At 34.9% G+C, this 13,270-nt stretch overlaps 1 protein-coding gene across 1 annotated transcript in view; it reads right to left on the minus strand.

Moving 5' to 3' along the window:
* Positions 1-13,270, minus strand: part of LOC111420022 (acid sphingomyelinase-like phosphodiesterase 3b) — a 147,927-nt gene that overhangs the window by 57,596 nt on the left and 77,061 nt on the right. Inside the window, exon 2 of the mRNA XM_071194777.1 lies at positions 1,819-1,887. Within this exon, the coding sequence (XP_071050878.1) occupies positions 1,819-1,887 (69 nt within the window). The remainder of the gene's footprint in view (positions 1-1,818; positions 1,888-13,270) is intronic.

The following is a 13,270-nucleotide window of genomic DNA, read 5'->3' on the forward strand; positions in this document are numbered from 1 at the left end:
CTCATTGGGCCTACGTAGCAATAATCAGACCCATGGTCGCCTACGCCTCATTGGTTTGGTGGCCAAAAACAAAACATAAGACAGCTCAACAACAGCTGGCACAAATCCAGCGGTTAGCATGTCTTAACATAACGGGTGCAATGAGATCCTGTCCGACGGCTGCTTTGGAAGCCCTACTCGGTCTCACACCGCTCCACATATATATACAAAAGGAGGCAGCCTTAAGTGCCTTATCACTGAAAACAGTTTCTTCACTCAAGTTGATTCAAAGACAGTAAGATCTGGAGTAGGCATGGGCATCAGTGGACCAAATAGCCACATCAAAGTGCCCCTCAGCTCGGACTTAACAATTTTCCAAGCAGAAGTTCTTGCTATAAACTTCTGCACCGCTTTGAACCTACAGAAGGGACAAAAAGGTGCATCCATAAACATTGTCACAGACAGTCGGGCCGCCTTAAAGGCAATTCAGGCCTACACGTGTGGCTCCGCACTGATCAGAGAGTGCACCAACAACCTGAGAGAACTCGCTAGGGGCAATGATGTTACCCTATGGTGGGTTCCAGGTCACAGGAACATTGAGGGCAATGAGCTGGCCAAAGAGGCAGCACACACGCCCTTCATTGGACCCCAACCTGGATGTGGACTACAAAAAAGCCACCTAAAACAAATAATCAACAATTGGGAGGCTTCAAAGATAGCCTTACGCTGGAAAGAACTTCCAGGTCACAGACAAGCGAAGAGTATGATAACTCCGTCGCAAAACAAAACCAAAGAGGTTTTATGCCTCAGCAAAGGGGATCTAAGAACGCTCTCAGGCTACCTAACCGGCCATGTGCCCCTAAAATACCACCTCTTCCACATTGGACAAGCTGAGGATCAAACTTGTCGACTATGCAACGACGAGTCAGAAACTGCTGAACATATACTGTGCAATTGCGTCGCCAGAGGCCGTCTAAGGCACAACGTCTTCGGTAAAACTCCCCTGTTACCTACCGACATAAAGGTTCAAGACCTCAGGACAATACTAAGGTTCATTAAGGACCTACATTTGCCCTAAACCTTTGGAGGGCTAAAGTTACAATAGATCTTATAGGTCGCGGTAACGAGAGGGGCCGCCCTCCTCAGCCCGGCAGCAATAATAATAATAATAATAACACTATAGTAGACGCCACGAGAGCTGGCAGTAAATCATCGTTTTCCGCTCTTACAAATGCCATACGTAGTTCACAAACCGCTAGCGAGTAATGTGTGTTAGAAAGAGATAGCATTAGTTTAATATGTCTGCTGTACAATTCAAATGGTCGCGTCGAAAAGTACGTCTGTTTTTCTAGGGGATGTAACTCTATAACTATAACCTCAAATCGAAACGTCTTGTGAGCATTGTCATGACTCTGTTAGTGTTTTTACAAGCCGAAAATGTTTTCTATGAAAGGAAAATCATTAAACAATATCTTTGACAATGTTTGACATATACCCTCCATTACTAACATAACCTTCATTTAAATGTATGTGGTGAAATAATCTAAGTCGTACGTCCATATCTTGATTCATACCATTTTTAAGCGATCTGTCACTGCCAGCTCTCATGGTTTCTACTATATAAACTAAATCCCAGAATTACACAATATCCCTTTAAAAAAAAACAAGAGAAAATTTAAATTTCGCTCCTGAGGCGTTCGTATACTTCTGGATTCACGAATAAAGTATGTCTCCTTAATTCAGAAAGGTTTTGAGTTTTTTCCCCGGTTTTTTTTTCTTTCTTGTTGATGCCGAGTAAACAACCCACTTTGACACGGCTACGGGAGCTTATTTACTCACCTTTTCTGACGTCGCCGTGTTGTGCGAAGTGCGGGTCGAAGTGGAAATCCGTCACGTGCCAAAAGTAACCTGCAAAACAATAAACAGAAATTTTACTATTGAATTATTCGCGAACGTGCGCGGTTAACCCATAAATTACAAACAACAACGAGGACGACGACGACGTATTCCGAAAATGGTTTCGGACAGTTTCCAACTCTATCTAGCAATTAGAACTAGGCAAATCCATGTGGGGATTGATACTAAATTGAAATTTCAAAGGATTTAGTTAAACTTTTCTGATTTATTACATTTTAAATAATATATAGAAATTGTATTGTGTATTTGATTTGGTTTAAAATTCAAATTGGTTTTTGAGTGCGGTTTAATTGAAGGTACATATAGGGGGGGTTCTGAAAACGTCACGGACCAAGTAACTAGGGGATGATACCGGTGGCAATTACGGGGGCGAATTATTGACACTACAAATTGCACTCCGCCTGATAATGGGGATGGATATATGGCGTCCGGATATTGCTGATAAATTCGGCGCTGCCTGTTATCTGCCAAACTGATTAACAACCACGTGAGATAACCCCTTAGGTCAAAATTATCCTTGAATCATCAAAAAAAATGTTTTAAATCTTAATAAGCCATAATAGAACATAATCCGATATATATATATAACGTTTTAATATTTTAAAACGCAATTAAGAGTTTATTTAAATAAATAAATACAATGATAAAATAAAATCGACTGAAAATAAACTGGTTATAATTTCCCTGAACACATTGTGTTCCTTTTTAATTGATACTAGTTTGGTAGTTTATAACCATTTTTTTTTTGCGATTTGATTGAAATTCCGTGCTGTTTTTGATTCACATAACAGATTGCTTCGATGACACGAAAACATTCACGTTTCGTTACATATTGTTAAGCGTGCAAATATATTCGGTTTATCGCATAAATAAATATTGCTTCCGCGGAACAAATTTTTTTATGCCACCGTGTCGGGGTTCATTCGCTCGCTTACCATGATATACACAAAATCAAACCAAAAAAAATATATTTTCAAAGTAAAAATGTCATTTTTATATCTAAAATGTTATGTGTCAAGTTAAAAATGTCATATGTCAATATTTAAACGTCATTTATAAGGTTTAAATGTCATATGTCAAATTGGAAATGTCATTTTCAAGACAGAAATATCATTCTTATACTATAAATTTCATCTGTCAAGTCAGAAATGTCGCATGTTAAGCTAGAAATGTCATTTCTAGGGTTTAAATAATATATGTTATGTGGGAAATGCCATTTTCAAAGTAGAAATGTCATTTTGTGTCACAGTGTCAAAGTAAAATGTCAATCGCGGCTTTCTTATGATATGTGTCAAGTTGGAAGTGACATTTATATGGTTTAAATACCGTACTTCAAGTCGAAAATGCATCTTTTTATTCTTAAACTGTCACATGTTACGTTAAAAATATGTTTAAAATCAAATTTATAGTTTGAGTGTTATATGTCTAGTTGGAAATGTCATTTCTAAGGTTTAAATGTCATATGTCAAATTGGAAATTCGATGTGGAAAGCAGAAATGGCGTTTTTATTCTGTAAATGTCATGTGTCAAGTCAGAACTGTAGTATGTCAAGCTATAAATATCATTTCTAGGGTATGTAAATATCATGTTAAGTTGGAAATGTCATTTTCAAAGCTGAAATGTCATTTTTATACTGTAAATGTCATCTGTCAAGTCAGAACTGTCGTATGTCAAGCTGTAAATGTTATTTCTAGGGTTTAAATAATATATGTTATGTTGGAAATGCCATTTTCAAAGTAGAAATGTCATTTTGTGTCACAGTGGCAAAGTAAAATGTCAATTGCGGCTTTCTTATGATATGTATCAAGTTAGAAATGACACTTATATGGTTTAAATACCGCACTTCAAGTCGGAAATGCATCTTTTTATTCTTAAACTGTCACATGTTACGTTAAAAATATGTTTAAAATCAAATTTATAGTTTGAGTGTTATATGTCTAGTTGGAAATGTCATTTCTAACGTTTAAATGTCATATGTCAAATTGGAAATTCGATTTGGAAAGCAGAAATGGCGTTTTTATACTGTAAATGTCATGTGTCAAGTCAGAACTGTCGTATGTCAAGCTATAAATATCATTTCTAGGGTATGTAAGTATCATGTTAAGTTGGAAATGTCATTTTCAAAGTTGAAATGTCATTTTTATACTGTAAATGTCATCTGTCAAGTCAGAACTGTCGTATGTCAAGCTGTAAATGTCATTTCTAGGGTTTAAATAATATATGTTATGTTGGAAATGCCATTTTCAAAGTAGAAATGTCATTTTGTGTCACAGTGTCAAAGTAAAATGTCAATCGCGGCTTTCTTATGATATGTGTCAAGTTGGAAGTGACATTTATATGGTTTAAATACCGTTCTTCAAGTCGGAAATGCATCTTTTTATTCTTAAACTGTCACATGTTACGTTAAAAATATGTTTCAAATCTAATTTATAGTTTGAGTGTTATATGTTTAGTTGGAAATGTCATTTCTAAGGTTTAAATGTCATATGTCAAATTGGAAATTCGATTTGGAAAGCAGAAATGGCGTTTTTATACTGTAAATGTCATGTGTCAAGTCAGAATTGTCGTATGTCAAGCTATAAATATCATTTCTAGGGTATGTAAGTATCATGTTAAGTTGGAAATGTCATTTTCAAAGTTGAAATGTCATTTTTATACTGTAAATGTCATCTGTCAAGTCAGAACTGTCGCATGTCAAGCTGTAAATGTTATTTCTAGGGTTTAAATAATATATGTTATGTTGGAAATGCCATTTTCAAAGTATAAATGTCATTTTGTGTCACAGTGGCAAAGTAAAATGTCAATTGCGGCTTTCTTATGACATGTGTCAAGTTAAAAATGACATTTATATGGTTTAAATACCGTACTTCAAGTCGGAAATGCATCTTTTTATTCTTAAACTGTCACATGTTACGTTAAAAATATGTTTAAAATCAAATTTATAGTTTGAGTGTTATATGTCTAGTTGGAAATGTCATTTCTAAGGTTTAAAAGTCATATGTCAAATTGGAAATTCGAGTTTGAAAGCAGAAATGGCATTTTTATACTGTAAATGTCATGTGTCAAGTCAAAACTGTCGTATGTCAAGCTATAAATATTATTTCTAGGGTATGTAAATATCATGTTAAGTTGGAAATGTCATTTTCAAAGTTGAAATGTCATTTTTATACTGTAAATGTCATCTGTCAAGTCAAAACTGTCGTATGTCAAGCTGTAAATGTTATTTCTAGGGTTTAAATAATATATGTTATGTTGGAAATGCCATTTTCAAAGTAGAAATGTCATTTTGTGTCACAGTGTCAAAGTAAAATGTCAATCGCGGCTTTCTTATGATATGTGTCAAGTTAGAAATGACATTTATATGGTTTAAATACCGTACTTCAAGTCGAAAATGCATCTTTTTATTTTTACACTGTCACATGTTACGCTAAAAATATGTTTCAAATCTAATTTATAGTTTGAGTGTTATATGTTTAGTTGGAAATGTCATTTCTAAGGTTTAAATGTCATATGTCAAATTGGAAATTCGATTTGGAAAGCAGAAATGGCGTTTTTATACTGTAAATGTCATGTGTCAAGTCAGAACTGTCGTATGTCAAGCTATAAATATCATTTCTAGGGTATGTAAATATCATGTTAAGTTGGAAATGTCATTTTCAAAGCTGAAATGTCATTTTTATACTGTAAATGTCATCTGTCAAGTCAGAACTGTCGTATGTCAAGCTGTAAATGTTATTTCTAGGGTTTAAATAATATATGTTATGTTGGAAATGCCATTTTCAAAGTAGAAATGTCATTTTGTGTCACAGTGTCAAAGTAAAATGTCAATCGCGGCTTTCTTATGATATGTGTCAAGTTAGAAATGACATTTATATGGTTTAAATACCGTACTTCAAGTCGGAAATGCATCTTTTTATTCTTAAACTGTCACATGTTACGTTAAAAATATGTTTAAAATCAAATTTATAGTTTGAGTGTTATATGTCTAGTTGGAAATGTCATTTCTAAGGTTTAAATGTCATATGTCAAATTGGAAATTCGATTTGGAAAGCAGAAATGGCGTTTTTATACTGTAAATGTCATGTGTCAAGTCAGAACTGTCGTATGTCAAGCTATAAATATCATTTCTAGGGTATGTAAGTATCATGTTAAGTTGGAAATGTCATTTTCAAAGTTGAAATGTCATTTTTATACTGTAAATGTCATGTGTCAAGTCAGAACTGTCGTATGTCAAGCTATAAATATCATTTCTAGGGTTTAAATAATATATGTTATGTTGGAAATGCCATTTTCAAAGTAGAAATGTCATTTTGTGTCACAGTGGCAAAGTAAAATGTCAATCGCGGCTTTCTTATGATATGTGTCAAGTTAGAAATGACATTTATATGGTTTAAATACCGTTCTTCAAGTCGGAAATGCATCTTTCTATTCTTAAACTGTCACATGTTACGTTAAAAATATGTTTAAAATCAAATTTATAGTTTGAGTGTTATATGTCTAGTTGGAAATGTCATTTCTAAGGTTTAAATGTCATATGTCAAATTGAAAATTCGATTTGGAAAGCAGAAATGGCGTTTTTATTCTGTAAATGTCATGTGTCAGCTGTAAATGTTATTTCTAGGGTTTAAATAATATATGTTATGTTGGAAATGCCATTTTCAAAGTAGAAATGTCATTTTGTGTCACAGTGTCAAAGTAAAATGTCAATCGCGGCTTTCTTATGATATGTGTCAAGTTAGAAATGACATTTATATTTTTTAAATACCGTACTTCAAGTCGGCAATACATCTTTTTATTCTTAAACTGTCACATGTTACGTTAAAAATATGTTTAAAATCAAATTTATAGTTTGAGTGTTATATGTCTGGTTGGAAATGTCATTTCTAAGGTTTAAATGTCATATGTCAAATTGGAAATTCGATTTGGAAAGCAGAAATGGCGTTTTTATTCTGTAAATGTCATGTGTAAAGTCAGAACTGTAGTATGTCAAGCTATAAATATCATTTCTAGGGTATGTAAATATCATGTTAAGTTGGAAATGTCATTTTCAAAGCTGACATGTCATTTTTATACTGTAAATGTCATCTGTCAAGTCAGAACTGTCGTATGTCAAGCTGTAAATGTCATTTCTAGGGTTTAAATAATATATGTTATGTTGGAAATGCCATTTTCAAAGTAGAAATGTCATTTTGTGTCACAGTGTCAAAGTAAAATGTCAATAGCGACTTTCTTATGATATGTGTCAAGTTAGAAATGACATTTATATGGTTTAAATACCGTACCTCAAGTCGGAAATGCATCTTTTTATTCTTAAACTGTCACAGGTTACGTTAAAAATATGTTTAAAATTAAATTTATAGTTTGAGTGTTATATGTCTAGTTGGAAATGTCATTTCTAAGGTTTAAATGTCATATGTCAAATTGGAAATTCGATTTGGAAAGCAGAAATGGCGTTTTTATTCTGTAAATGTCATGTGTCAAGTCAAAACTGTCGTATGTCAAGCTATAAATATCATTTCTAGGGTATGTAAATATCATGTTAAGTTGGAAATGTCATTTTCAAAGTTGAAATGTCATTTTTATACTGTAAATGTCATCTGTCAAGTCAGAACTGTCGTATGTCAAGCTGTAAATGTTATTTCTAGGGTTTAAATAATATATGTTATGTTGAAAATGCCATTTTCAAAGTAGAAATATCATTTTGTGTCACAGTGTCAAAGTAAAATGTCAATCGCGGCTTTCTTATGATATGTGTCAAGTTAGAAATGACATTTATATGGTTTAAATACCGTTCTTCAAGTCGGAAATGCATCTTTTTATTCTTAAACTGTCACATGTTACGTTAAAAATATGTTTAAAATCAAATTTATAGTTTGAGTGTTATATGTCTAGTTGGAAATGTCATTTCTAAGGTTTAAATGTCATATGTCAAATTGGAAATTCGATTTTGAAAGCAGAAATGGCGTTTTTATACTGTAAATGTCATGTGTCAAGTCAGAACTGTCGTATATCAAGCTATAAATATCATTTCTAGGGTATGTAAGTATCATGTTAAGTTGGAAATGTCATTTTCAAAGTTGAAATGTCATTTTTATACTGTAAATGTCATCTGTCAAGTCAGAACTGTCGTATGTCAAGCTGCAAATGTTGTTTTTAGGGTTTAAATATCTTAAGTCAGATTGTAAATGTAATTTTCAAAGTAAAAATGTTATTTTTATAGTATATATAAAAGTGATGTGCTAAGTTAGAAATGTCATATTGCTAATTATAAATGTCATTTCTCAGATTTATACGTCATATGTCAAGTTGGGAATAACTCTTTTTATTCTTAGTGTTCCATATCAAGTTACAAATATTATTTTAAAACTAGATATATCTTTTGATTGAGTGTCATATGTCAAGTTGGAATTGTCATTTTCATATATTATATCATATTATGTCAAAATAAAAATGGCATTGCGTTCTGGTGAAAAATTTGAGTATAATAATAAAATAATAAAAACGTATGCATGTATATTTGCTTTCCTTAATTAATAAAATTGTTCGTTATTAAGTTATTGCAAACTTGCCGATGTTTATTTTTGCGAAACGGCGGGTTTAAAATTCAGTGCGTAATAACCGTTTTATAAAGCCGCGGTTCGCGTGGTAAAAGCGAACCCCAGGGCAGAGCGAACGAGGGGCCGGGGGGTGAACTAATCTAAATATAAAAGCGTTCCAGCGTTATTGCCCGGGCAATGGCTGCTCTTACCTGAGCCAAAACGCTTGGGAGGTTAGGAATTTGCCATTGCCTCAGACTGCGTGGTTAATGTAGCCTAAACCTAAAGGGGTATTATGTGGATGGAACTTTAAAAGAACAACTACAAATAATTTAATCTAGGTTTTTTATTTTGTTGGAAAGGGTACAACATTTAAAACGAGAAACGGGGTCTTGTCGGAGTTGATAAGGTAGTAGCGAAAGGGTGTTTCTAGTTGGTAGAGATGGCGTCTTCCTGGTGCTACTGGGGTGGTAAAAGTTTGGGCGTACGCCGCGCAGAACTCTACTTTAACAATATCAGACGCATTTATCTGCAATTGGGCAAGTTTCGCCAACTTTCATAATACAATACGGAAGGAAGTTGCAGGCGGAGCGCAGGAGGGCTACTTGGGGTCCCCCCGCTGCGACTCGGATATCCCGCATATCCATCCTGGGACCGACTCGAGACCCGCGCCCTATACCGTGCCGGAAATTCAATAATACAGGAGTTCTGAACTGTGTTTGGCTCCGTTACAGCGCCGCATGGGAACGCGCCTGTTTACCGAGATACCGAACTTCAACACCTCACTAAGATCTTTTTCAAAATGACTCTTGCCAATTAGATATTACAAGAATTTTTTGTTCAAGGTGATTGTTTAGATAAGTGGGTTAAATTTGAAGATGAAAAATGTAACAAAACCTCGAAACAAGGGTTTATCGGTTGAATACGAAAACGGGATTCCACTTTTCGCGGACGTTCGAAAATTTTCCGGCGGACTATAAATTTCCGGAATTGCATCTTTGGACATAAATCCTCCCCGGAAGAGGCACTGCGGCATCCAACGTAAGCCTTACGCCGGGCGTGTGTTTAGAATACGCGATGCTCTCCGGGATTTGGGATTTTTGGTAAGCACTTTGTCCATATCGACCTCGCCGCCTTTCACCTTACCACACTTTTACATGGAATATAGCACGAAAAATAAGCAAAAAAATATGTATATATATCGAAAGGAACCTCTTATCCGATTTCCGTTATGGATCTTACAAACGCGGTATCAAAACAGGTTCGGGCACGCCACCACGCTACCTTTATTCGCGTACTTATTCATCGGGACCCACGGCTAATGTATGTAAACTACATGTTCAATGGCTCTTAATAACTTAAACACAGCGTACAGCACGTTCTCTAATTAGGGTTCGGTTTTAATAATGCACGCTACGTTGGAAGGATATTAGGGGCCCCCTCGAGACTCCTCCTCTCGATTCACCTCCTAGACATCCTCGTGCATTTGAGTCCACCGGAATACCTCACACCATGAAATTATTATCTTAAGCTAGCATTGGCACGTTATTATAACACTAATTGGAGAAACCGCTTATTAAACATTCCTAAATCATACAACAGCTTATTAGGTGGGTAAATTAAGCTAGGATGCTTTGAAAAAATTTAAATGATTTTCTGACGTTGCATTGGACATTTCTTAACCGACGCTCATAAATCTTCGGCAATATACACGTCCGGTTGGAAGGGAACGACCGAAAAGTTCATATTTCTTCGCCGACGTCCCTCGGCAATTAATTCCGCAGTCTCTCCACCTCGTCCGAAAACCATTTAAATTGCCTTCCCTCGAGTCGGTTACCAGACGAAAGCTCTTGTACTCGCCTAATACCGAGTTGATTTACACGAAACCCGGAATTCGGTTCTCTCTCCCGCTATGCTGTCGGGACACCGATAAATCGTCGTATTAGGAAAATCGGACGTCGTCATGTCGACTCTTTCTCTATATCTGTTATCTGTATGTGTACTCGTCCATCAACCGGCTGAAACTTTTAAATTATTCACGAGTATAAATGATCGAACTGTGTTTTGGTGTGGATTACGTCGGGGATTTTCGTTTGAAGGGGTGCAGCAACATCTGCGTGCATTAAGAAAGTTTCAGGAACTGTAAGGCACGTGCTGTCCCTGCGAGATGCACTACGCCAACAGCTGTCAAATTTTGGATGCAATTTAGACCCTCGCCGTCTCCGCTTCTCTTCCGCTACGCTCGTTGCCAAATTATCGAGGCCACGCCGTCGTTGGAAAGTTTCGTTTTTAATAGCGACCCGTCTCAAAACTCCTGCTGGGAATTTCTAAATGTTCTCCTCCTTTTAGTCTACCATAGTGAAAGCAACATCGGGGATGAAAAGTAACTAATAACGTATTCTATTAGTTCTAAAATACAGTAAAACCTCGATATAACAAAATACACTGAATTTCACTTAAAATGCACTATACAAAAATATAAATCCGGCCGTACCTACTTACTTTCTCCCACATTAAATGCAACATGTCTGAATGTTACTAGTTCTAGGTCTAATGTTAGTTCTAATGACGGTGCATTTCGCGTAGGTAGCGCTAGTTGGCATCATTTGAGATTTCTTCAGACGTTTTAGGTCACTAATAATCAGTGATGGGCGCTGGGTAAATACCCGGCGGGTAGGTATTTATAAAATGGGTATTTATCTGGGTACTTACCCCGGCTCAGGGTAAATACCCAAACAGTACATATAAAAGTGATACAAGTAAAAATATAACAGATTCGGACAAAAATGTAGAGAAACATGATGAAATGAGCGTTGAAGACGAGGAATTGTCAACGATCGAAGACGTATTATTATCAGGTAACCACTGCTCATTCTACATTCTTGCGACGATGATCCGCCCAGTTCCACTTGAGCTTTGCCACAATGTTGACCGCATCATTTACGCCAGTTCTTCGTAGGTCTTCATTTCGTATGTGGTTACACCCAGCATCGACCTCTCCATCTTTCTTTGCGTTACTTTGAGCCTCCTGGTAATGGTCACCGTTAATGTTAAAGTTGCGGAACCGTATGTCATAACCAAAGGAAGCACGCATTGATTGAAAACCTTTCTTTTCAAATATACAGGAATATCGCTCATGAAGATGTCTCTAAGTTTCCTGTAGGCAGCCCATGCGAGTATCATCCTTCTGTTTAGTTCGCTTGTTTGATTATTATCTCTCGATACACGAACCTCATGGCCAAGATATATGGCTGCGATGCGAACCAACAGAGATGAGTACTTTAAGAACAATAGTGGAAAAGACAAGAAGATATAGAGTAAGGAACAAAATTGTAAAAGAATTTTGTGGACTCGGAGATCTCATGAGATTTGCTAGGGGAAAAATAAAAAAATTTAATGAATACTTCCAAAGAATGGAAGAAACCTGGCTGATTAAGACAGCAAGAGACCAAAGATTAGCTAAGAGATCCCGGGAGACCAGGAAGTTGGATTTCCAGCTCTAATGAAACACCATGAATGATGCGTAAAAAACAGGTTACAACCTGAATAAAAGAAGAACTAATAAACGAACTACTTAATTTTCAATTGGAAATCAACAATCTCATGGATTTGATGGAAGTGCAATATGACTAGAAAAGAATCAAACAACAAGAATTAATGAAGCACAAAAACTGAATTTAGTTATTAATATTAGACTGATACTCAATTTAGGACATTCAAAGTTGTTTTTCAAGCTTAAAGATAAGCTTGAAAGATTAAAGAAATCGTTAAATATTTTCGAAGAGTATTACGTAAAGGAGAGTGGTCGGTAGTGAAAATATAAACTTTTCCGAAATATATGTACAGGGTGGTTCAAATTCGATGTCCGAATAGGCTAACTCGAAAACTATAAGAGTTAGAAAAAAAATAGCTTACATGTCATGATCTCGTTTTTCGAGAAACTGCTAATGCCGAAAACCTCAAAGCGCTATCGTCTTTTGTTTTTCCCCTAGAGGACAAAATTGAAAATATCGTAAAACCAGCAAATGCAATTATCTTGGTTATTATTATAGGTGGAGTATTATAACTAAGACATTATATGGACACTTTTTTACAGAGAATTTGATGACGTAGTCAAAAAAATTTTGTCGGTTTTAGATTTTGAGATATTATCACAATTTTCGTTTTTTGAAATAGAAACAACCACTGATTATTCGCTTAATAAATTCGTTATTTTTTTCTGATTACAAAAATATAGGGTTTGACCGGTCTATTTGTTATTGTTTTAGAATAAAACTAAAAATAAACTTTTCTGTTAGTGTCGTCGAAGAAATTAAATTTACAGTTTCCTGTAAATTACGGTTCTATAACTAAAAATTAAAAAAACATATTTTTGATATTTGAAACAAATATATTTGTTGAACTGTTTAATTTATATATGTTTTACACAAAAGTTGGAATGGATTGCATTATTTCACATTGTTTATTACGATTTAATATTATTTTTAAATGACTTAATAAATTATCGATAGATGGCGCTCAAATGTTTTTTTTTTAATTCAAATAAACAGCTACATTTGTTTACGAAAATTTTAAAAAGTTTTACATGTTAGAATGTTACATATTAAAAAATTATTTGTTTTTAAATACCAGAAGTTATCTTCGTATTTAATTATTAACTTTTTAGATTTTACCTACCGCCCCGTAACTTACAGGAAACTGTAAATTTAATTTCCTCGATGACACTAGATGGAAATTTTATAAAAAAAGTTTATTTTTAGCTTTATTCTAAAACAATAAGAAATAGACCCGTGGAACCCTATATTTTTGTAATCAGAAAAAAATAACGAATTTAATAA

Source organism: Onthophagus taurus, chromosome 3 (assembly GCF_036711975.1).
Source record: "Onthophagus taurus isolate NC chromosome 3, IU_Otau_3.0, whole genome shotgun sequence".
NCBI lineage: Eukaryota > Metazoa > Arthropoda > Insecta > Coleoptera > Scarabaeidae > Onthophagus > Onthophagus taurus.